The 23941-nt window shown below is 36.1% G+C and overlaps 2 protein-coding genes across 2 annotated transcripts in view; both read left to right on the forward strand.

Moving 5' to 3' along the window:
- The window catches only part of LOC145292799 (MAM and LDL-receptor class A domain-containing protein 1-like), a 99535-nt gene extending 98491 nt beyond the window's left edge, over positions 1-1044 (forward strand). The window contains exon 20 of the mRNA XM_080138838.1: positions 956-1044. Coding sequence (XP_079994964.1) covers positions 956-1044 — 89 coding nt within the window. The remainder of the gene's footprint in view (positions 1-955) is intronic.
- Positions 1045-1108: 64 nt separating this feature from the next.
- Positions 1109-23941, forward strand: part of LOC145292800 (MAM and LDL-receptor class A domain-containing protein 2-like) — a 119763-nt gene continuing 96930 nt past the window's right edge. The window contains exons 1-7 of the mRNA XM_080138839.1: positions 1109-1133; positions 2303-2446; positions 6259-6515; positions 10100-10187; positions 14324-14470; positions 15951-16157; positions 21657-21824. Coding sequence (XP_079994965.1) covers positions 1109-1133; positions 2303-2446; positions 6259-6515; positions 10100-10187; positions 14324-14470; positions 15951-16157; positions 21657-21824 — 1036 coding nt within the window. The remainder of the gene's footprint in view (positions 1134-2302; positions 2447-6258; positions 6516-10099; positions 10188-14323; positions 14471-15950; positions 16158-21656; positions 21825-23941) is intronic.

The raw sequence follows: 23941 nt of genomic DNA on the forward strand, positions 1-23941 counted from the left end.
AGCAAATTCATAGTTTCGCTATAATATTCATTAGTTTATATTTTTCCTCTGATGAGAAGAACGCATTCCTTTGAAACTTTGCGGTAAATGAAATTTTTTGAGTACCAGGTCAAGCAATAAATTAATGTAAAATATATTTTTGCAGTCTTTATTGTTTCTTTTCTCTGTCCCTGTCTCTCGCACTTTATTGCCACTGGTATTTAACAATGTCGACTCAGCAGAGGTGTGGTTGAAGATTGCGCACCTCCTGCCAATAAGACTTCCACGCGCAGAGACACCATCGTGAGTGACTATAGTCTGTCAAAACTGCGATGCCCCTTATATATATATATATATATATATATATATATATATATATATATATATATATAAAGTGAAAGTGTCTGTGTGTGTACATTTCCCTACGCAATAACTCTGTCTATTTTAAGTCTACAGACTCGAAATTTGATATACAGGGTACCAAGATTTGGGAACATCGATGTAACTGGTTTTCGGCCAGAAATTTTGCGAGTAAGGGGTCAAAGTTCAACTATTTGACCTTTGAGAACTCTACCAAACTACTCCTAAAATTTCCGGTCTAAGCACTTGAAATTTTAAATATAGGTTCCTTGGACATGGATCTAACTTAATAACTTAATTTGAGCCTAAAATAAAAAATGTTAAGGGTCATAATAGGGGTCAAAGTTAAAAAAATTTACCACTTTCTTTTTTTTGCTCAACATACATCTCCAAATACCCAGGCAACGCCGGGCACCCATATATATATATATATATATATATATATATATATATATTTGGATGATTCTTACAAGTTGCCAAATTTGTGTATATTAAATTTGCTATATTTCTGTATAATTAATTTGCTGTATTTTAGTATAGCTTGACTATTTTTTTATTTTGCTTTTACTTCTAATTGTTTTCTATTTTACACTATATGAAACATTTTATTTTTTAGTCGTTTTATGTCGACATATCATCGTTGTTGTACATATGGTCAATTCTTCATTACGGTTACAGACGTTGGACAGTAACAGAGGCAACTGAAAGTCGTTTGGAAGCAGTAGATATATAGTTTTTAAGGAAAATTCTACGAATCTCGTGGATAGAAATGAAGACAAACGAAGAAGTCACACGTAAGGCAGGGTACAGCAGATCACTACTCAATACCGTTCACGCTAGACAGTTCAAGTTCTTCGGCCATTTTATACTAGTGAACAGGTTGGAAAAAATGATGTTAAGAAGAATCGCCGGAAAATAAGAGCAGAGAAACACAACCAACAAAGTTCACTGACAATCTCAACAGGGTCACGGTAAATACCGTTATAGATCTCATCAGAAAGACTGAGTGCAGAGGGAATTGGATAGCCATAATCATCGATGGCTGCAATTAAAGACCTGATACCCGGAGAAGAATATTGTACATAACTCATCACAATAATAAAATGAACTTTTCCTGAACGAGGGGTTCGCGAATTCTTTTCCTAAATGAACGTGCTATACCTGTCTGTATTTGAACTAAGTGTTAGTTTTTTTTAGAATCTACCCAGCAAACATTGCCACTAACGAATGCTCACTCACGGGTGCTCAAAAGTGTTCCAAGATGCTAAAAACCTACCGGTGACGGTAAGAAGCGTTAAGAAAAACACATGATCAGTCGTCTGGTGTATGCAGAGCCACTAAGTGTATATAATATTATAAACCGATGTCTTTTTTTACAATTGTACAAGAGATGGTTCTCTTATTATGTACGCCTGTAGTCGTTATCAGAAGTTTCTCTCAAACGGGTTGATACTTCGTAGTGTTGGCACCAGGCAAGAAAGTTATAAGCATGTCGAAAGAGAAAAGGAATAACACACACAGGTTTGTTTTCTGTAAAAAAAATGGTTGTATTAAAACTCAAGTCAACCTTGCGGTGGCAGTTTATCAAACCAGACTTGAAATTAAAACGAAAAGGAAAAAAATATTAACTGGAAAACGATATATTACGAACTCGTCAAATTGTAGGCTTTAAAAAGGGTTAGACGGAGTTTGTGCTATTTTAAGTATTTACTTTTTTATTTTATTTCTCTTTTTATAGTTAGATTGGTCTTTTAGCCTCGAGCGGTATTCATCAAGGGACTTTCGAATTCGGTTTTCCATATAAAGTGCTGTTATCTTTAGGCATTTTAAAGAATCTATTTTCAGACAGGTTTGGATACGACATAGAGCATGGCATCTGAGTTCAAGTGTAACATTATGGTAATCTCATGCAACAATTTACTAACGTTACCTTAACTAAATTTAACTATTTTCTTTCTTGTAGTAGTTGCGGGTTTGAATTGCACATTTGATTTTGGGTCTTGTGGTTGGACTCAAGATACAAGAGACAATTTCGACTGGACAGAGAATAAAGGTGAAACACCAGTGTCAGGAACCGGACCGAGCCATGATCATACTTCAGATGGACGTAAGTAAAATTATTATCATCGCGTAATCTTCTTTTTTTATTACATTGCCACCCCAAAGAAGGCAGATTGGCACCTTGATATAAGGGGCTACTATCAGGGCCACAAGCTACAGGGGTACTATGTAGGGAGTTGGGCAGCAAGATGTCGGTTCGCGTTACACTTGAAATTCTGCATGTCAGTATAGTTGAGGAAGCAGGGACCCGGAAGGGAATTCCAAAGTCTAGGGTTCTGGGGAACAAACAATTGGAGTAGAAAACTCTCCTACATCTAGGGATCTCTACTGTGTACGGGTGGGATTTAGTTACTTATCGGCTTTTCGGGGGTATTACATGTCGAGGGGTAAAAGTGCTTGCAGTTCGTCTGAGCATTCACCATTAAAGTACTTGTAGAACAGGCAGAGGGATGCAATGTTTCGTCGATGGGGCAGAAGCTGAAGCATAGATGACAGTCCAGGCCTTTCAGGTTGGCCACTCTCTTTTGAACCTTGTCTAGGAGCGAGAAACTAGTAGCAGATGCACCAGCCCAAAAATGACAACAATACTCCATACATGGACGAATCGTGGCCTTATAGAGGTACAGGATACTTTCGGGCGTTAATAGCTTTCTAGCACGATAGACAGAGCCTACCCCCTTCGCAACGGCCCTGACAATGCTCTCAATGTAAATGTTCTAACTTATGTTTCCTGTGAACGTTAGGCCGATGAGTTTTGAAGGGAGTACTTTCAGATAATGAGCCTTTGGCCATTGCTATTGGTGGTAGAGAAGGTTTCTTGTAATTATTGAAGGAAACAAGTTTCGTCTTGGAAGTATTAAATGTAACCATCCATTTTTGTCCCGATTCTACTACAGATCGGAGGTCATCGTCTAGTGTTTTTGTCATTTCCTTAGATATGTGTTCGTTTGTTTTCCTGGTGTGCCTGTTATAGAGCGTGGTGTCATCAGCATATACACCCATCTCACAGACAATTTTGTCAAGGAGGTCATTTATGAATATTAGGAATAATAAAGGTCCAAGGTTAGACCCATGAGGCACTCCCGCATTTATATCATATTGTTTAGATGTACGACCGTCGAGGACAACCTGGATTTTTCTCTTATCTAAGAAGGATTTAATTATGTTAAGTATTCGTCCAGTGATACCGTATGATCTGATTTTCCTGAGAAGATCTTCATGCCATACCCTATCAAAAGCCTTAGATATATCTAGAGCTACCACTCTACCCTCTCCTGCTTTGTCCAGTGAATGGTATATACGTTCAGAGATTACAGTTAAGATGTCCGCTGTGAAACGGGCTTGCCTTAATCCATATTGTTGGTCAGTCAGAAATTTAGCATCTGTAAGGTGATAGACTAGAGCTATTGGCGAAAAGCGGGAGGAGGCTAATAGGGCGATAATTTAATGGGTCAGTTCTTTCGCCAGAGTTCTTGAAAACTGATACCCATAGAAGCAGTTTTCCAACAGCCCGGAAAGCAAGATTCATTAAAGCATTTGTTGTGACGTTTGGAGTGATCTGGAGTTACTTCGGCAGAGCATTTTTTAATAGTACAACCGGGATGAGATCAGATCCACATGCTTTTAAAATGTCAAGTTTTTTATGATAGGATGCTCGTTAGAAGGGGTGATTTTCAGATCGTCTAGTGTGGCGTGTTTCCGTAAAGGAAAGTCAGTAAGGGGGTGGTTAGCAGGGTCAAGTGTGTAGTTGGAGGAAAACCGACTGCCATGCATGTTAGCCTTCTCAGTTGCTGAACAAACAACCTCATGATTGTTGGATAGTGGTGGAATTGTTGATTGCCCATTTTTTACTACACTGTTGTAGATTTTTCAGAAATCACGGGTTCTTATTTTCTGTGCTTCGATGCGTTTTTTAGTGATTTCAGTAAATTCTCTCTAAGCTGTCGCTATTTCTTTCTTACCGTTACTTATAGTTTCTATATACTTCTGTCTGTTTGAGCTGGACTTATGTCGGTTGCATCTGCGGTACGCATGCTGGCTTTGCGCAATGGCAGCTGCACGTAGAAGTAAACCATTAGGGAGAGTGGAGGTTGCTATAAAATTTCCGCGCGGGAACATGTGCTTCAATTGTCGTTTTAAACCATTCACTGGTCTCTTCAGCAGAAAGAGATAAGCTATGTCCCCATGGGGCATCTCTGATTAGATCCCTAATTGCTTCCTAGTCAGCCGTTTTAATAATATCTCGTTGTTTTGAGCAATTGCTCCTCAGTTTTGGCTCTAGAGTTTAGGGCAATTTCAACCATTATCACTGCATGATCAGCGTTCTAAGTGGGCTGTTGGCATTCGTTATACAATCATTAGGAACTGCGGTCAGAAGTGGTGTGCGTTGTTCTTGCTGGTCTGGGAAACGGGTTGCAAACGTAAGCATCTGTGATAGGAATGAGATATAGAGAAGCTATGTATTGTGCTATCAGCTGCCTCTGTGTAAGTAGAGAATCCAAGCCAGTTGCTGTGGTGGACATTGAAGTGACCAAATACATGCACGTGAGCTATTATCGAGGGAGAGTGCTATATGTATGCTGTCAGAAACTTTGTTTATTAGGTTGCAATCCTGGGTTGCGGGAGAGCGGTAGAGAAAATAAAAATAACTAATGTTATTTTGCATGTTAAGTCTAAAGCACATAATGGCTTGATCGTCCGATTCTAGGTTTGTTTCTCTAGTCACAGGAAGGGTGTTTCGAATCTAGACTCCAAGTCCGTGCATAACTCTGCCAGAGTCCTTACGGCAGAGTGGGATATATCCAACCATGTTAAAGTAGTTAGAGGGGATGGAGGAGTGCAGGTTAGTCTCACTTAGTGCTAAGATATCCGGGGTGTTTGTTAGGAGAAATGCTTCAGCATCATCTAAATTAGTTCTAAGCCGACGGCTATTCGTAAATGCAAGAGAAGAGGCTAGTTGGTATTGTTTGAGTTAAAGCCTGGTTTAAGCGTATTTTTTATTGTATTGTCATTTTTTATGAGTTTCGGTTTAGGAAAGGAGTCCTGAACAAGTGATTATGCAGAATACCAGAAATGCAGCACAAGTAGACCATCAGCTGACCTTTCATCTACTAGGATTGTGGTCTCAGGAAAGCCCACTGGGCATAAGTGCAGGGTCCCTTTCCAAGCAGGACATCTCGATATTATACAACTACTGATGGAGCAGTTGCTCTAAGCGCTACCAAAGAGTTAGGGCAACTGTACTACCAGTCGGAAACAGCAGTCAGGAACTGCCAATGCGGTACCCTCAACCCATCAGACGAAGGTCAGCCCAATCTAATGGAACTGGCTTATATGGCACTCAAGTACTCCCAAGTGACCAGTTTAGAGGGATAGGATGTGTCAGAAGCGGCGAAAACGGCGTTCATTGCCCTAGTCAGGAAACAAGATCGACCACTGAGTATTTCTGTCGAATAACTGCGATAGTACCTGTGCGCCTGGCTAATAGGCAAAGAAGCAGTATGGAAGCCAGCGATAGACAAAACCTATCTACTTCTGAAGCACACACACACACACACACACACACACACACACACACACACACACACACATATATATATATATATATATATATATATGTATTCCAAGCAAAGATAATTCATAATAACCATTGCTAACGCTTGTGTTTTTTTTACATTTTTAATTAACAAGTAATTCTCCGATCCTCTATCAATTGCTAGTTGTTCTAGGAAAATAACCAACTAATTAATTTCCACTCCTTTACACCTTTATTATTATTTTGTAAATTATGAATTGTAGGAAAAATCATCTAAAACTCTATAGTTTTGTTTTCTTAATTGTATTTTGTTTTTTTAATAGATGGATTTTATTTCTATATTGATTCAACACATCGATATAGAAGGGACGCAGCCCGGCTGATCAGCCCGCTTATGAGTCCGAATGGGCTCCAATGTTTCACTGTTTGGTATCACATGTATGGAAGCCAAACTGGTACATTTAATGTATATATTTTCACGGGACCAAATCTTCCAAATCCGTCATTCCACATGCAAGGTTCGAAGGGAAATCAGTGGCATAGAACAGACATACAATTTAAGAGTAAATCACCGTATAACGTAAGTAAAGGATACTTTTCATTTTTAAATTGGTGGCTTCATCACCATCGTTGTTTTCGTTCTTCGTTGCTGAAAGCTAGTTTTGGATGAATAGATAAACATGGACACTTTGAACGCATATACATGTATATGAAGAAAATACGTAGTGTCGCTGCGTCTGAACAGGAATTGCTATGAAAAACAAGCTTCAAAATCTAGTAGGCGAGACCCTGTTCTCTTCCCTACTTCCTTTTACTCAAAGAAGATACGTTGCGTGCCTGTCTTTGTTCTATCGTTATTTTCCTGGCATGTGCTCGACATAGCTTATACCTAGGAGGTACCACCCTGTAAAATGTTCGGAACAAACACTTGTCCAACTGCAACAACTCATAACAATAACACGGGCTGCTTCTAAGCTGACTATAACATGCCAGTGTTCACCTCGAATATAAAAAATATTGTTTAAACGTCCTCTTAAATAATCTAATATTTAAAAGGCAATATGTCTGGTTGTCTCCATATTTTCAAACTCAAAATAGCGGCGCTAGGAGCCTTAAATGATTGGATTTCTTTACGGACCGCTCTTCATGGGTCGTTAGCCGGTTAAAATAGGTTTTAAGGAGTCAAAAATAGGTCAAAATTTAAAAAAAAATTGTTATACATTTTGTACAGTCATCTTAATTTATTTTTCATTTTAAATCACTTCAGATACGCGTCACGTAGGTACAATGGTAACGTCACTAGCTTTGAGAGCTACAGTTTTGCTTTCGGTTTCGATTCTAGCTTATGGCACCCAAATATATATATATTTTTTTGCTTTTGAAATAACGACACTATAATAATGTGAATAAAATAAAATACGCATCAAATGCGCTTGAAAGCCAAATCACCACGTAATATTAGGAAAATAAACAAATATTTTACTTGTTTGAAATTTATCACAAATATATTTCGAAGGTAGCCTTCATCTTCAGTGTGTTCTTTGTTTTTGTATTTTCTTTTCCTTCTTTCTTGACATGTCGTAAATTTGGAGAAAGAAGTCTGTATAGGGCCGCGTGTTGTATCTGGCGGTTGTATTTTGAATTGCTTGTATAATGTATACGAAATCTTGACAAATTAAAATATCATATTTAAGCGTATTTTACGACCGGGCAAAGCCGGGTGCCCTTTCCCCGCTGGTAAAATCATACTCAATTACCACCATTCATCACAGTTTTGTATCACCGACCATCTTGCACTCATTAATCGTTACCCTCGAGTGGTATTTGGGCTTTGACAAACGGTAAAAATCATAGAAACACAAATAAAACAAGCATTGTTATTTGTGTCATAATTCATATGTCTATTAATTTGATATTTTCTTATTTGGGTGACTCTGGTATTTTGTAGACGTGATCTATATTCAAGTAATGGAAATACTATGTTCGTGCCGTATTGCCGTCATAAACATGTCGTTTCTTGCTGGTGTATAAGACCTTAGTGTGAGAAAGAAGCAATTACTGTCGAAGCAAAAGTATTTATGCGTATTGATCATGTGTGGACTTTTCAGAAGCGTTTTAATAATTATAATACAATTCATTTTATTAAACTAAACTAATGATGGCGGCCTGAACAGATCTGAAAGAGAGAAACAGACCAAATACCAAGGTCTCATGCACGATATGAAAAGAAACTGGAATCTTAGGAGATATCAATCATACTAGTTATCATAGGTACTACAGGGCTTATGAAGAAGTCCTACCTTACTAATATTCCTGGTGAACCAAGTGCAAAAGAGATCCAGACAATTGCACTTAAGGGAACAGCGAGGATACTAAAAAGAGCTCTCGGTTGGTTTCGATAAAAAGCGGGGAAATGTTGGCAGCTGGTTTGGCTGCCCCATACACAGCATTACAATCTTCAAAGGAAGAAAAATGAAAAAAATAAATAAATAAAAGATTTGTATTTTAGCGCAATGTATCGTTTGTTTACATTTTTATTGCTATGCGTCAACCTTGAGTGAATAATTTTAATTCTACACCGATCACGTTCATATTCTCATTAGTTTATAGATGAGATATGTGTAGGGTTTGTACCGATACTAAAATTCGTGTGTTAATAAATTAGAAATCCTTCTAGAGAGAGGCAATTTTATTTTTGTCTTAATCTAAAATGCCGCTTTTAAGAATTCTTGATGTTTCTAAAATTAAAAAAAGTTAATCTTGTGCACTACTCTTATCTTGTAGAGAGGTAACCAAACGTGAACGCAGTACACACAATGTCTTTACTTACTAGTAGAACATAAAACACGGTTTTGTTATATTCTAGAGCAACGCCCTTCTCGGTAGTTTACGTTCTAGATATGTGACGCTGTACACGTTTATACGCATAGACCCAACATGTTATAGCAGAGTATGCATAAATGAACATAGAACAAGTTATAACTCGACTCCTTTTTGTAACAACGACATTTATTTCTTCATTCTCCGGCCAAGCGTGACTTCTCGTTACGGTCGTGACGTCAACCACGTCATCGTTTTTTTTTTGACACCTGTCCTCTTGAACGCAATTTTGAGCGTGTTCTTAAACATAATCTTGAACCTGATCTACATCTCTAATTTCATCTTCTGTCTGTGTGCACTCTATTTTATAGTATTTTTCTTCGCACACGACTCGACATTTACATATGTGCATCTGCGCTCTGTTATAGTTTGACATTGGACGCAATCTACTTACTTGTTCGATGAACTTTGCAAATATTTTAAAGTATATATCGGCAAAAGTCGAAAGTGGAGTCTTGTAACACTTGCTTTTCTTAATTTGTCTCTTGGTTCTCATTCCATGAATAATGCTTCTGACAATAGAGGAAAATTGCTGTTTGCCGTGTCAAAATCTATCTATCTAAAGCTTTTTGTTGGCTGTTTTTCTACCACTTTGACGTGCAGTATAAACCCGGAATACGGTGACCCTAGGAGACGGTTTTTTAAGTTACAATGTGGAATACGATGTTTTTTCCGGTCCCTGGTTACGGTATTTGCTCCGCCTTATGGTGTTATCTTTAATGCTATTTGATTATATGCATGTGTACTATATACTGTATTGTATTTTGCTACTAATTTGTAATGCCGTATCCCGGGGTTCTACTGTATTAGAAAATTTTGATCTCCTTACATCAAATGGCTTCCTGTCTTGTGTGATGTAATGCCCATTAAAACCATCTAAACCTTCATTACATTCTTATATATGTCCTCATTTTTAGATCGAAATGTATCTAATTGTGTTACTTTCTAAGCCTATGCATAATCTCATTAATTTCTTCATTTGACACGAACGCAGTTCTATTATATTCGTAACCAACCATGGTAAGAATCTTGTTTGAAGACATATGCATCCTACAGTTTCGTCATTTACAAGACAATTTATAGGTTCGTTACACCCTAAACATTGCATATATTTTTTTTCTGTTACTTCCTTTATCGACTCTGTACACAATTTTTGTCTTTTCTGCAAAAATAGTTTTTCTTAACAATACATTTAGCATGTGAAAATAATTAGTATTGTTTATCCCATTACTTTATCGCATGTAAATATATCAGCTATTAAAGCTAAACTTTCTTTTTTTACAGGTAATCCTTGAAGGAATGGTTGGTTGGGGAGCAAAAGGCAATATAGCTGTGGACGATGTATCACTTACTGACGGAGTCTGTGCAAATCGTACGAAATTTATATATATATATGTATGAGTTGTTAGAATTTTTTAAAAGCTTATAAATAAATTATCTTATTTATGGGAAATTTTGAAATTCTTACAAATTTTGAAATTCTTACAAATCTTTACATTCTTACAAACTGTATGCATGAAAATTTGTTCCGTTTTAAGGACCCGTCTTAAGGTTCCATATAATATAACCGTCTTAAGGTCCAATAATTCTTATTATGCCCTCCCCAGTCTTTGGGAGACTATTTTTACAGAGATGACTATATATTTTGTTACTAAAATTTATTTTTTCGCATCTAAATAATGTCTTTCGATTGTTACGAGTTAACTGATCAATCGTGGAAGTATAATTCTCAGCGGTTAAATGGATAGTATCAAAGCACAATCGACAACTAAAACATACGTTATTAAGATGCAGAATAAGTGATTTTAGTTTGGCTGAAAACACTATCAATAATTTCCTCTACTCTTTATCTGTGTCTAAACCAAGTTCATGGTGGCTTAAATTTGCCTAACTTAAACTAACGTTTATGAATAGACCCCGTAAGAATTTCGTCTTTAAAGTTTAAGAGAATTAATTTAGTGTCATTATATTTTAAAATATTAAGACCTTTATATCATCAAAGTGCGCAGAATTTTTCCCCTGGCATATATGCTTTATAAGATCCTATTATTTCCCATTTAAAATTGAAGGGAATAGTTCTATCATTAAGCCGCCAGATATGTTTAGATAAAGAAGTCTTGTTTTCCAAGGAAAGATTTTTGAAGGAGTGTTTATGCATGGAGATCCTGTAGTAAATGCCATTTTGTTTAATATATTTGTTGTCAGCTAGATTAAGATTGGTATTGGTATGTTATACGTTTGGTTATATTTGATTGGTAGATTGGTTAAGGGAGTTCTATCATTGATTAACTGTGTGGTGGAGCTAGTCAGTGAGAAAGGATTTATATGTATATGTTGCATATTGGGTTATATTAGAAGGGATCTGTTAGAAGTACATTCATTACTGTACATTCATTAGTGTGTGTCTTTGCGTATTATGCCTAAAGGTCCTTATATATATATATATATATATATATATATATATATATATATATATATATATATATATATACGTGTGTGGGTGTGTTCTTATCAATGCTCTTCTTGTGTGGGTGTGATTCTTCTAATGTCTTTTTGCCTTGCCTAGGGATGTTTCCGATGACGTGTATGCGCAAACAAATGCAATGCAAACATACCTGAATTTGCCTTGGCCAGCGATAATATTCTCTCCTTCGCTGGTTCTCCATCTTGCTGGGAGTCGGGTCACTGCAGACAGATTCATTGATGAACAAACAAGATGGACTTGAAATTTCAATCTTTAGTCAAGGCAAATTCCACATCTCGGATCCCGGTTGTCGGGAGGCACCCAAATTCCCGTCCTCTTAATCTGCCGCCTAGACCCTCTCTCCACCGTCTCGTCATCACCAGAAGTTACCCAGAATTCAGTGTCACCTTCTAATTTCCGGTGCACTCTATCTGGGCCACTCAAGGTGACTGAGTTTGGCAGCTGTCAAAACTAACGCTGCTAAACTATTTAATGAGAAAATAAACATTCTTATTTTCTTAATTTCTAAGCTAATGAGAAAATAAACATTCTTATTTTCTTTATTTCTAAAAACTACCTAGATAGTCTTTATTTCTAAAAACTACCCAGATAGCATTTAAGCTGGGACTCCCAATGCAACACTTTTAATATAATTTATATTGGGGGTTTGTGACACTGTGCAGCTATAAATCACATTTTTACTTTGCAAAAGGACATTTATTTTCTCTTCTACAGTTACCACCTGCTTTTGTTCCCATATTTGCATATTACTAACTTTTTTATTATTGGAACTAATTATTTTTGATGTAGGTTTGGAATAGTTGAGTAAGACACTTTGATAGTGTTCTTGTTAAAGATTTTATTGTATCTATGAGGGGCTTAAAAGTTTTTTTTCTAATATTTTAAAGAATTCTTGGCTAAGTTTGTCTTAAGATTTTTAGAATATGGAGGGTTAAATCATAGGATTTCTCTATGTCTGTTTTTATGCTTAGACATTTTGCTTTGTGGTTTGTTTGTGTTAGTGGCTAATGCTTGTGGTTTAGTTTGGTTTTGTATTGTAGCTAGATTATTGTTTGCCATTCGTATGTGGGATGGCATGGCCATATTATAGGCTATTATATTTTTAGTAGTTTTAATATAATTATTGTAGTTTTCTATGCAGCTTGCGTTTTTATCATTTTTATTTCGATATTTAATTTGTGATTTGTATCCTGAGTTGTAAAGGCCTCATTGTAAGATTTATGTTTTTGTTAAATATAGATTTGTTAAAAGATAGTTTAGAAATTCTTTAAGAGACATTGGGAACTATTGATTTCAATATTGACTTAGGGTGGTTTGATTCAGTATGGACATATAGTGCAGATTGGTTTGGTTTATGATAGGGTTCAAAAGTAGTGTTTTCAAGATTTAAGGTTATGTCTAAGAAATTAACTATTTTTTTATTGGGGTCGATTTTTATAGTAAGTCCAACATTTTTAAATAATTTATGTAAGGATTTAATTGCTTTTTCGTAATTTTTATTTGTCGAGTTTGTTACGAAAAGTGAATCATCCCTGTATAGCCCCCCCTCCAATTTGAATTGTTCATGGAGGATATTATGAATTTTATCGAAAAGAAAAAGGCCAACCAGATCAGTGACCTGAGTTGAGTCGGTCGAACCCATTAAAATGTTCAAATGGTCAGGGGTATTGTTTCTGGTCCAATATTTGTTGTCGAGGGTTATTAGAGATTTTCTCGCTAATAGTATTAGATTAATTTCGTCTGGGGTTATATAAGTTATTTACGTGGGATTATATATATATAATCTTAAATTTCCTTCTTTTGACATCTAATCCTATTACCAATGGATATCACCAATCCTATTAAATAAGTCCCTCTTAATCCCAGGTAAAATAACTGCTATAACACCGGAAGAAATTAATCTAATAATATTAGCGAGAAAATCTCTAATAACCTTCGACAACAAATACGGCACAATCACGTTGGCACACCGGTTCTCACCAGATCACCGAAGCTAAGCAACGTTGAGCCTGGCCAGTACTAAATGGGCGACCATTTTCGAAGGATAGGCGCTGTATGTGCTCTCCGCTTATCTCGGCATTTGTTTCCAGTCGTCCTGTACTTCACTTGCCACTGGTATTTAACAATGTCATCTCAGGAGAGGTGTGGTTGGGGATTGCGTACCTCCTGATAAAAAGGTTTCATGCGCAATTAACCCCTCGTGGGTATCCATAGTCTGTCCAAGACTGAAGGAGCCTGCTTATATATATATATATACATATATATATATATATATATATATATATATATATATATATATATATATATAACAGTGTCTCTCCTAATCATCTACCGTTAGTTGTGGGTGTATATAAGTGTTAATATAGTGTTTGTGATCGTTAATAATAATAATACTTTCATAGGTCACTGGACGTAGCCCATGCAGTGCTACAAAATAACAAGTGCACACACATTAAACATTTAAAATATGATAGAACCTTATTAAGTATTTTAGGTTGAAAAAATTATTTGGGGGGGGGGGAAATCCCCCGGAAAAAACGCTAAGCACGCAATTATTTAGTTTTCTAATTCCTATAATATTCAAATATGGGATGATGTTTTCAAAGTGTCAATATTATTCTTATTAACAAATCATTTAAACTGTTCGGGACAAACACCTCCACGAACTACTATTCACAAAAGATTTTATATCTCCGACGTGGAAGATGGGAAGATGACTATCGAAGAAATAATGTCGGTTCCTGATGAATGTTTTTTAAAAGCCGAAAGCTTGTATTTCTATAAGATAAATAAATACTCTTTAGGGGGGGCATGTTTATTTTGCTTTCTAATTTCTATAATATAATTCACATACGAAACAATGTCTTCAGGGTGCCAATATTTTTCTTATTATAAATAGTAATATGTTTATACTTACAACCCTTAGTGTTTCATGATAAATGTTAAGAAACCTATCTCAATACAACGCATTTAGCTCGTTATATACACACGCATTGTCTTTTTTTTTTTTTTTCGTTTCACAGATGCTATTGGAGGGGAACATTTATGCACCTTTGAACGAAAAAATATATGTGGTTACAAACAAGATAAAGACGATAATTTCGATTGGAGATTCAGCTCATACGCGAGCAGGTTAAAATTAAAGGACCACACACATGGCACAATGAGAGGTAAGAATCTAATATCTTCTCGTTTCTATTTTAGTATTCACAAATTCTTGTTATATTTTCTATCTACAAAGTTATGGTTAAATATGTGATACCAAGGCTGATTACTTGAATTTTCACCCTTACGTGTACATTTTGTTTTTTTACGGGGGGGGGTACATTTTTATATTGATAATATATTTATTACTTAATATTTTAAAACTACTAGTCACGCCTTGGGTGCAATTATAATGATGTTTCAGCTAATGTAATCTGCATTTTTCTTCGAGTGAGTCGTTTTGAACTCCGGAATATGTAAAAAAATAAAAAAAAGAATAATTCGCGAATTTGACAATATACCCCATAAGAAAAACGGAGGTTGAATCACCAGAAACGTTGTGCGAATATAATAACAGAGAACAGTAGTAAGAATAAGTATAATAATACATACAATATTAATACTCGTCTGTAAAGGTTATACACATAAAACAGAATATGGTTTGATATTAAATGTGTAAAAATGTATGTATTACAGTATTAAAATATTCTGATAAAAAGTCTATTATAGTTTGGTTCCCATTTTAGAACTAAGTTTTTTGTTAGATACAAACGTAGACCCAACACATTGTAAAGAGTACGTAACAATGGACCTTAGGACGAGTAATAACACAACTCCTTTTTTGTAACAACCGTAGAATAGATAAGGGAACAAAAACACCCTCTTGTCGATACAACGCACGGAAGTCATATTTTCCTTTTTTTTTTCTTCAACTTGCAAAGAATCCTCGTGTATTCGATATTACACACCGTTTGTTCTCGTTCTAAGCTGACCCATAAAAAATAAATAAATAAAAATAAAGCTCAACCCTCATGCTTTTGAATTCGTTCTTTTTACCCGTTACAAATTGTGTTCAGATGCAAATTACTGACATACGTTCACTAATGAGCGACTTACAAAAGTATGCTTGTCTTTTCTTCTTCTTCCCTAAATTTTCTGTCGTCATTTTACAGGAAAAGCAAACACGAGGCCGTTTGCGAGAGTGATACTTTCAACGAGATGTATTTCCTCGTTCCTAAACGCAACTTCTACTTAAGGCTGTGACGTCACCTTTGTCGCTAACACGTGATCGTCTCCTTTGAGGCCTCTGCTTTCGAACGCCGTTTCTAACGTACTCTTGAATGTGCTCGACGTCGTTTGAATAAATAAATAATATATATATATATATATATATATATATATATATATATATATATATATATATATATATATATATATATAACATGCTGGAATGAAATTGTATATATGCCCGTTTTCCGTATGAAAATTAATGGTGAAACAGTTTACCTTTTGAACCCATTAATTAAATTGTGAATAACACACATCAAAGAAACAGAACGGAACATGATGTCATTATAATAGTTAAGAGATGTCTATTTTCTTTAAAGTATTTTAATACGAGTTTTATGAAGGATTAAGGTGAACGTTTTAGATTTTACTTTTCAGGTCATTACATGTTCATTACGAGTTATATAAAAACGAAACCAGACCAGTATGCCAGTATCTCTTCGCCTTTTATAAGTGTTAATTCAACGGACGCGTGTGTAGAATTTTGGTATCACATGGACGGAGCCGGAGTTGGAACGCTACGAGTCTCGTACCTCTCAGATAAAGACAATTTTATGTCGGAAAATATGCTATGGATCAGAGAAGGTAAATAAACACCTTTCTATTTATTGCCAATGATAAACTTTTGAAATTGATGTTTATTATTCTTTCTGTCAACAATTTGAGAATATTTAATATTCATACAAATAATTTTGTACTTTTATTGTTGTCGATTCTTTCAAAGGCAAATAAAACGGCATTAAATATACAGTAAATATCACTATAAATATACAGTGAAACCCGAATATTAGAGACCTCTTCTCCAGTCCAAACAGCTCCCTTATATCCGGGTTTCTTATACGAGGGGCGTGCAATAAGTAATGCCCCTGACCCACTTCCAGTTGTCTGATCCAGCTGAACTTTTGTATGTGCAATGATTTATATCTCTACGGGTTATGTGGCAAATTACAGTTCTGACCTAATTGTGGTTTATGTTTTAGAGGTGTTTGAACTGAGTCAGGTGTGAAATGGAGCCTGTTGAATGTCGAGTAGTGATCCGATTTTTGTATTTGAAAGGACGCACAAGAGAGGAAACTTTTGATGAAAGAAACTGATGGTGATAGTGCCCTATCATGTGACCTTGTAAAACGCTGGCATCGTAATTCAAACATGGCCGGAAGTCTGTGGAAACAGCTTCCAGACCTAGTCGCCCCACTTCTGTCATTGATGAGGCATCTGTCCGTCAAGTTTAGGCTGCCATTTTGGAAGATCGGCGCATTACTATTCGCCAAATAGCCCAGGATGTCAAGATTAGTATATAATCTGTGAAAACTATCATTCATGACCATTCGCATATGCATAACGTGTCTGCCAGATGGATTTCCAGGTTGCTCACAACATTCCAGAAGCGAGAACGCGTCGAATGCTCGAGGATGAATTTGGAGATGTGCCAAGAAGATGACTCAAAGTTTTTCAAAAAACTAATTACACAGGATGAAACGTGGGTCCATCACTATGATCCAAAGACCAAAACCCAGTCAATGCAGTTGCACTCACCACCTCCAAAGAAGGCAAAGGTGCAGTCCTCCGCTGGCAAGTAATGCTCACAGTCTTCTGTTTTTCCTGGCAAATGAGTACCACAATTACAGGAGCCTATTATGCTTCACTTTTGAGGAAATTAAGGGAAGCTATCAAAATCAAGAGGCGGGGCAAGATCAGCAAAGGTACCCTCCTCCTGTAGGACAACGCTCCGTTCCACAACTCGCATATCGCCAGATCAGAAGCACGGTCGCGTGGTTATGAAATTCTTCCACATGCTCCCTACTCTCCTGACCTTTTACCCTCTGACTTTCACATCTTCCCAGCTATGAAGTTGTTTTTGAAAGGAAAGCGTTACTCAGATGATGTAGCCTTGATTTCTGAAGGCACTTCGTGGTTGAAGGACCAACCTGGGGTGTTCTACCAAACGGTCTCCAGAGCTGCATCAAACGATGGGAGAAATGCATAACTCTGGGTGGTTCCTATGTAGAGAAAGACAAATAACTGTGCTAAGTTTCGTTGCTCTACTGCTACGGGAAGTGGATCAGGGGCGTTACTTATTGCACGCCCTTCGCATCCGGGTTACACTGTACATTAACTAGCTTTTATTTGGAACCAGAGAAAATATTCCTTTTATCAGTTTATCTTATATTTCGGTCTCTTATATTCGTGTTACACTGTATATTTCATAGACGAGGTGACTTTTCCAAGACAACGACTCACATTTTATGCAGGAACAATATTTCTGCTGTGCCTTTAAATAAAATCTCTATTTTCGAAACATGTATTTCATAGTTTAAGATTCCAATTCAGATGGAGGATGTGAGCGAATAATCGATGGGTTAGAATGATTGATGTATGAAGTGCCAAATAAAACCTTACAGGTAAACGGAAGTTATGGAATCGGACTTTGGTTCCGTCAAATTTGATGCCCGTTTTTTTTCTGCCGAAATCTCTAGTGAAGCAGTGACGAAAAATTAGCTCGTCCCTCGAACCGCAATGGGTTGGTTAGTTGGTTGGTTGTTTTACGGCGTATCAAACCTTTTCAGTTTATTTAATGCCGAATCCAAAGATTTTGAAGAAAACATTTTTAATAGAATATATTTGTTGTTTTCAAGTCGGTTTCTATTTAACCCATAGTTGGAACCCTAACAGGTACTACCACTCTGGATCAGAGTGGACCTGGGAGCAATGGTAATTAAAGAGTGGCTCCACACTCCCCAAAGCCCGCAAGCTGGGGCCTCACCGCTGGATATAGTTTAAGGTCATATCCAGGACCCCCATTGAGGGAATTTTACCCTCTGCAGGGGGGCAGTCGGTGTATTCTAATGCCCCACCGACAGGGCCGCGAACCACAATGGGATATTTGGGAGCGAACAATGGAACTAGCACTGCATGGAGCTGTAGCCATTCCCCCTCTCTCTGTTTCTCATACACTGGCCGACTTCTTAATGCGCACATCGCTCTTGTCTCTGTAACAATTTTTGTAACTCTGTCTTTATTAAAATAAACCCTCTATTGAAAAGAATCATCGCCATATTACTAATTTAAATTGAAAGGATGCAATAATAATGTAACGAAAAAAATCCTAGAATATTCGTACGGGTTTAAATGATGAGTTGTCTACTCTGTTTTAAAAATTGCAATACAATAGGAGTATTCAACAAAATCCTGTAATTAGTTTAAAGTGATGGCACCACTGAAAGCAACATAAAACTCTTGCTCTGACGAACCTTTTGCTTTAACAAACTTCTGTGACTGACCTGCACTTCTGATCCAAAATGAAATACTTACATCAAATATGTTGCTAAGACCGCTGGAAAAAATGGTTGAATCATACTACCGCTAAAAGCTCTCTCATTTCTAAGGCAGCCCTTTAACTGCACAAGAGTCAAATACCTTATATGATGGAACACTGCTGCCATATATAAGGAGTGGATACTCAGCGCGCAGTTTTGCTAAAACAAGTTAAATAAAAAGGACTTCGTAATTTATTTGGCTATGTCTACTTCTACTTCCTATTGCCCCCTTCCCATGTAAATAAGAAGAATACTAGATAAGTTAAGATGAGATTAGGATAAGCCTAGTATCGAACCCTGTAGGCAAGGTTAAGAAAGGATGTTTGAAATTTAGCTTATCCTTAAATTCTATTAGAATAGTTAAATATTGTTTATATCTGAAAAAAAGTTGATTGTCCATTCTTTTAGAAATCAGAATATTAAAAAGGTCAGCTAAATAGAATGCACAATGCAAATTAAAAATATATTGTTAAAAATAGGTTAGAGTTATATATTGAGGATGCTTTTGTTTGCCAAAAGTGTGTTTGAACCAACATATGTAAAGCCAAAGTGAAATTAGTCACGTTTGAAAACACACTTCTTACGCCATAGGCAGAGGAGATTTCTCGATATAGGAATCTGAGGGTTCGAATGTAGAGTCAGTTGAGTTGAGTTGAGTAGAGTTGAGGAGAGTCAGAGAGTTGATCAGACAGGTTTGAAAGTCGACAGTTGGAGTGAGAGCCCCTTAGAGGCGAAGGATAGAACATTTAGACCATGTAGATCCAACTTGAATTCCTGACATCATCGTCCGGCCGATCAGATGAATAAAGCAATCACCAGTTTTGTAAGTGTTGTCTCGTGTCGTCATTCAGTTACAACAGAAAAGGTAATGTGTTTATTATCATCAATTATAACGAACTAGTTGTAACCCCTTCCAAAATAATGTCTCCCCTCCTCAATATATGTTAAGAAGTACAATCCCCTGTCTGATATATAAATGTCATTATTATTATTCTAATATGTGTTACCAAGAATCATCCCAGTCTGTTATAAATGTCTCCAATCAGAATTATCATCAACGCCGTTATATATGTGCCCCAATATGAATTGTCGTCATCTTTAAATATTAAACCCCTGCTACACAACAATAGTATCTCTTTCTATTATCTCGTTCTTACAGAATAAACTCTATTACGCTTTCTGTTCCTTATTGCTAATTTCACGACATTTGAGCGACTGAGTTTCAATCTTTGGCAAAACATTTACGAGAAAAAAAACGCATCCCTCTTGTTGCAACAGCTGTCAATATTTTCCTTCTCCCTCTCTCCCCCCTCTCTCTCTCTGTCTTTCTCTCTCTCCATATATATATATATATATATATATATATATATATATATATATATATATATACAGGGTGTCCACAAAGTCTGGCTACATTATGTAGCCAGACTTTGTGGGCACCCTGTATACACACACACACACACACACACACACACACACACACACACACACACACACACATATATATATATATATATATTCTAGGAAAGAAAGTCTGTATATGGAAGTCACGTTTTGTTATATATATATATATATATATATATATATATATATATATATATATATCAGTGGCGATTCTAGCCTATTATTGCTACTCGTGCTCCCCACTGCCCTCTGTAAACTTCAGTTCCAAAAGTAAGTCATCATAGTTGCTATTGCGTGACTCTCCATTGTATAGCACAGATTGACTAACGTACCTTGCCAGTATTATTCCATGATTGTCCTGATTTAGGCGTGAAAAGCAAGCAAGGCCAGCCAATAGAGTTTTTCCTCAGATTTACTCGTACATAACCAGTCAATGTCATTAAACCATTTGGATTGGAACGAACGAGTTCTAACCTTATAAATGAGTTGGGCGCCCAACTTTGATAATTTCTCACTACATTTCTCTGGCCAAACGAACTATTTTTTAATCCATTTTGAATAACATTGACCGAGTTATTGGTCGTGCCGGGCACGATTGGCACTCGTCCCATCTCCGCCCCTGATATATATATATATATATATATATATATATATATATATATATATATATATATATATATATATATATATAACGAAACGTGACTTCCATATACAGACGTTCTTTCCTAGAATGGCCTGTCTGTAGAAACAATATTGAGGACATACTTCCCAGCTGACTGCTGCATTGCCTTTTTAAGTCCAATGTAAACAAATATTTGTAGAGTCGTCCTGTTAAATAATTACATTTTGCCTCAGCACAACCATCATAACTAATCATCATGGTGCTGTCATATCCTACCCAGTACTCATTTAACTCTTATCATTGGACTTTTATATGTGTCTGTTAATAAAAAAGAATCGACTATAAAATTATCGTGAAAATATACGGAGGAATTTACAGTTTATTAGATATGATAGCATATTCTTTTTGTTGTTTTGACTTTTGCGTATACATCTGCCACAGTTAGACACAGTTAATCAAGCGAGAACCACATCACTCTATATAAAAGCATATAAAATATGAACGAATACACACTCGAGAGTCAAAATAATGAAAAGAATATGCTGTTGTCCTAGCTCGACTTATCATGTATGAAAATCTATCTATACATCTTTCTCTTGTAATATCGTTTTCTGAAAAAAATTTTTAAAATGTTCAAACCGTGAGTCATTTCAAGAGTGACAACAATTGTCCAGATTCTCATGTGAATCGATTACACAATTTTGCATCTTACTAATGATAACACGTTTGTATTCTATCTAGGACCGCAAGGAAATCGATGGTTACAAGGCTTAATCGATATTGATCTTAAAAAGGAGAACATTCATAAAATTCAACTCCGATTTTATGGTATAATCGGCCCTTCATTTTGGAAAATTATCGCGTTAGACGACGTTAAAATTACGTCAACTGCTTGCAAAAGAAAGCAAGGTAAGTAACATAAGCTTAATTTTGTTTTAGTGATACGGTTGAGAAATTTGCAAAATATATACATATGCATACATAAGCACACACACACACACACACACACACACACACACATATATATATATATATATATATATATATATATATATATATATATATATATATATACTAGCAGTTCAGCCCAGCTTTGCTCGGGCCCTATGTACTGTTTATAAATTTATGTGCATATATATATATATATATATATATATATATATATATACACATATATATATATATATATATATATATATATATATATATATATATATACTAGCAGTTCAGCCCAGCTTTGCTCGGGTCCTATGTACTGTTTATAAATTTATGTGCATGTATACATATATATATATATATACACACACACACGCACACACACACGCACACATATATATATATATATATATATATATATATATATATATTAAAACAATTGACTCATTTCCAGGAAATCTATATCTAAAATTTCAAATGCTTATACTCAACATTTGCAGAAGAGTTTGGTAGAGTCTGCAAAGTTTAACTCTTTTAACTTTGACCTCCTGACAGCCACAGTTTCACCCAAAACTGATTAAAACGCTTACTGCATGTCTGAATATCCTTTATGTAAAATTTAAAATATTAAGGCCCGAGATTGGCTGGATAGTTTGCTAGAGACCGCAAAGATAACATACTTTGAACTTTGTTCTCTTAGTAGCCGAATTGCCGGCAAAAAAAAAAGATTAGTTTGCTCTATATTTGAATACAATTAATGGCAAATATATTTAAATCAAAAATTGGCTGAGAGGTCAAAATCTAAAAATATTTTTACCTCTTAACATTTATTCATTTGAGTTCAAATCAAATTAAAAAGTTTAGTCCATGTCCAAGTAACCTACATCTAAAATTTCAAGTATTTAGACCCAAAGTTTGCGGAAGAGTTTGGTGGAGCTTTCAAAGGTAAATTCGTTAAAATTTGACCCCTTGACAGCCAAATTTCTGTCCGAAAACCGATTAAAAAAACTTCCCCAAATCTCAATCCCCTTATGTCAAATCTCGAGTCTGTAGACAAACAATTGATACAGTAATTTGGTATGGAAATGCACACACGCAGACAATTTCACTGTTGATTTGTTTATCGTGGTGAAAGCTTTGTGCATACCCAACCAAACTTTTTGATACAACTTCTAACACATCAGACAGTAAACTCTAGGCTTAACGTAAGAGCGTTCCTTCTACTAGATGTATGTTTTAGCGAAGATCGAGGGTTCATCTTTCCTAGTTGATTAGCGCGCCTCCAGATAACAACTTTGATATTTCTATGTTTGGAAGCGTACATACAGCGCCTAGTATGCCTAAATGGTCACCCATCTGCTACTGGCCAAGCTCATAATTGCTTACATTTGGAGATCTGGCGAGAAGCGATCATTCAACGTGATCATACAGTATAATAATACATACATATAAATAATAGCTATATATATATATATATATATATATATATGTATGTATATATATATGTATATATATATATACATACATATGAAGTGATAGCGTTCAAGTGTGTGTGTGTCTGTGCGAACAATTCTCCTACAGCCCACACCACTTAACCGATCATGACTAAACCATACATTATGATGGTCTCCCAGCTAGGAATAGTTCACATCATTTTTCAAGGTCAAAGGTTAAGTCATATTTAGTGCAGTTCCTCATAAATTCCCACACCTAGGGATGGTGCACACCAAATTGGGTTCGACATAATCCCGAGGATCGCCACCATGGCGCCGGCCAACTTCTTTGCGAAGTTGAATCAGATTACCATCCTCCACCCCACTGTCCTCATCCAACGTGATGAAATTTCATAAATCCATAAATCCAATATGTGGTCCACTTGCGGGAAATCGTAATACGTTAGAAAATTTGGTGTATCTTTCATGGTGTGTCACTAAACCTTTCATCCGCCAATATGTTTCAAGTCGACAACGTCGAGTGTATAATGATGGTACACCCCCCCTCCCCCCCCCCCACACACACACACACACACACACACATACATGCATATACATACATACATATATATTCACAAACATATACATATATACATA

This window comes from Euprymna scolopes, chromosome 14 (genome assembly GCF_053919585.1).
Source record: "Euprymna scolopes isolate OS-2025 chromosome 14, ASM5391958v1, whole genome shotgun sequence".
Classification (NCBI taxonomy): Eukaryota; Metazoa; Mollusca; class Cephalopoda; order Sepiida; family Sepiolidae; genus Euprymna; species Euprymna scolopes.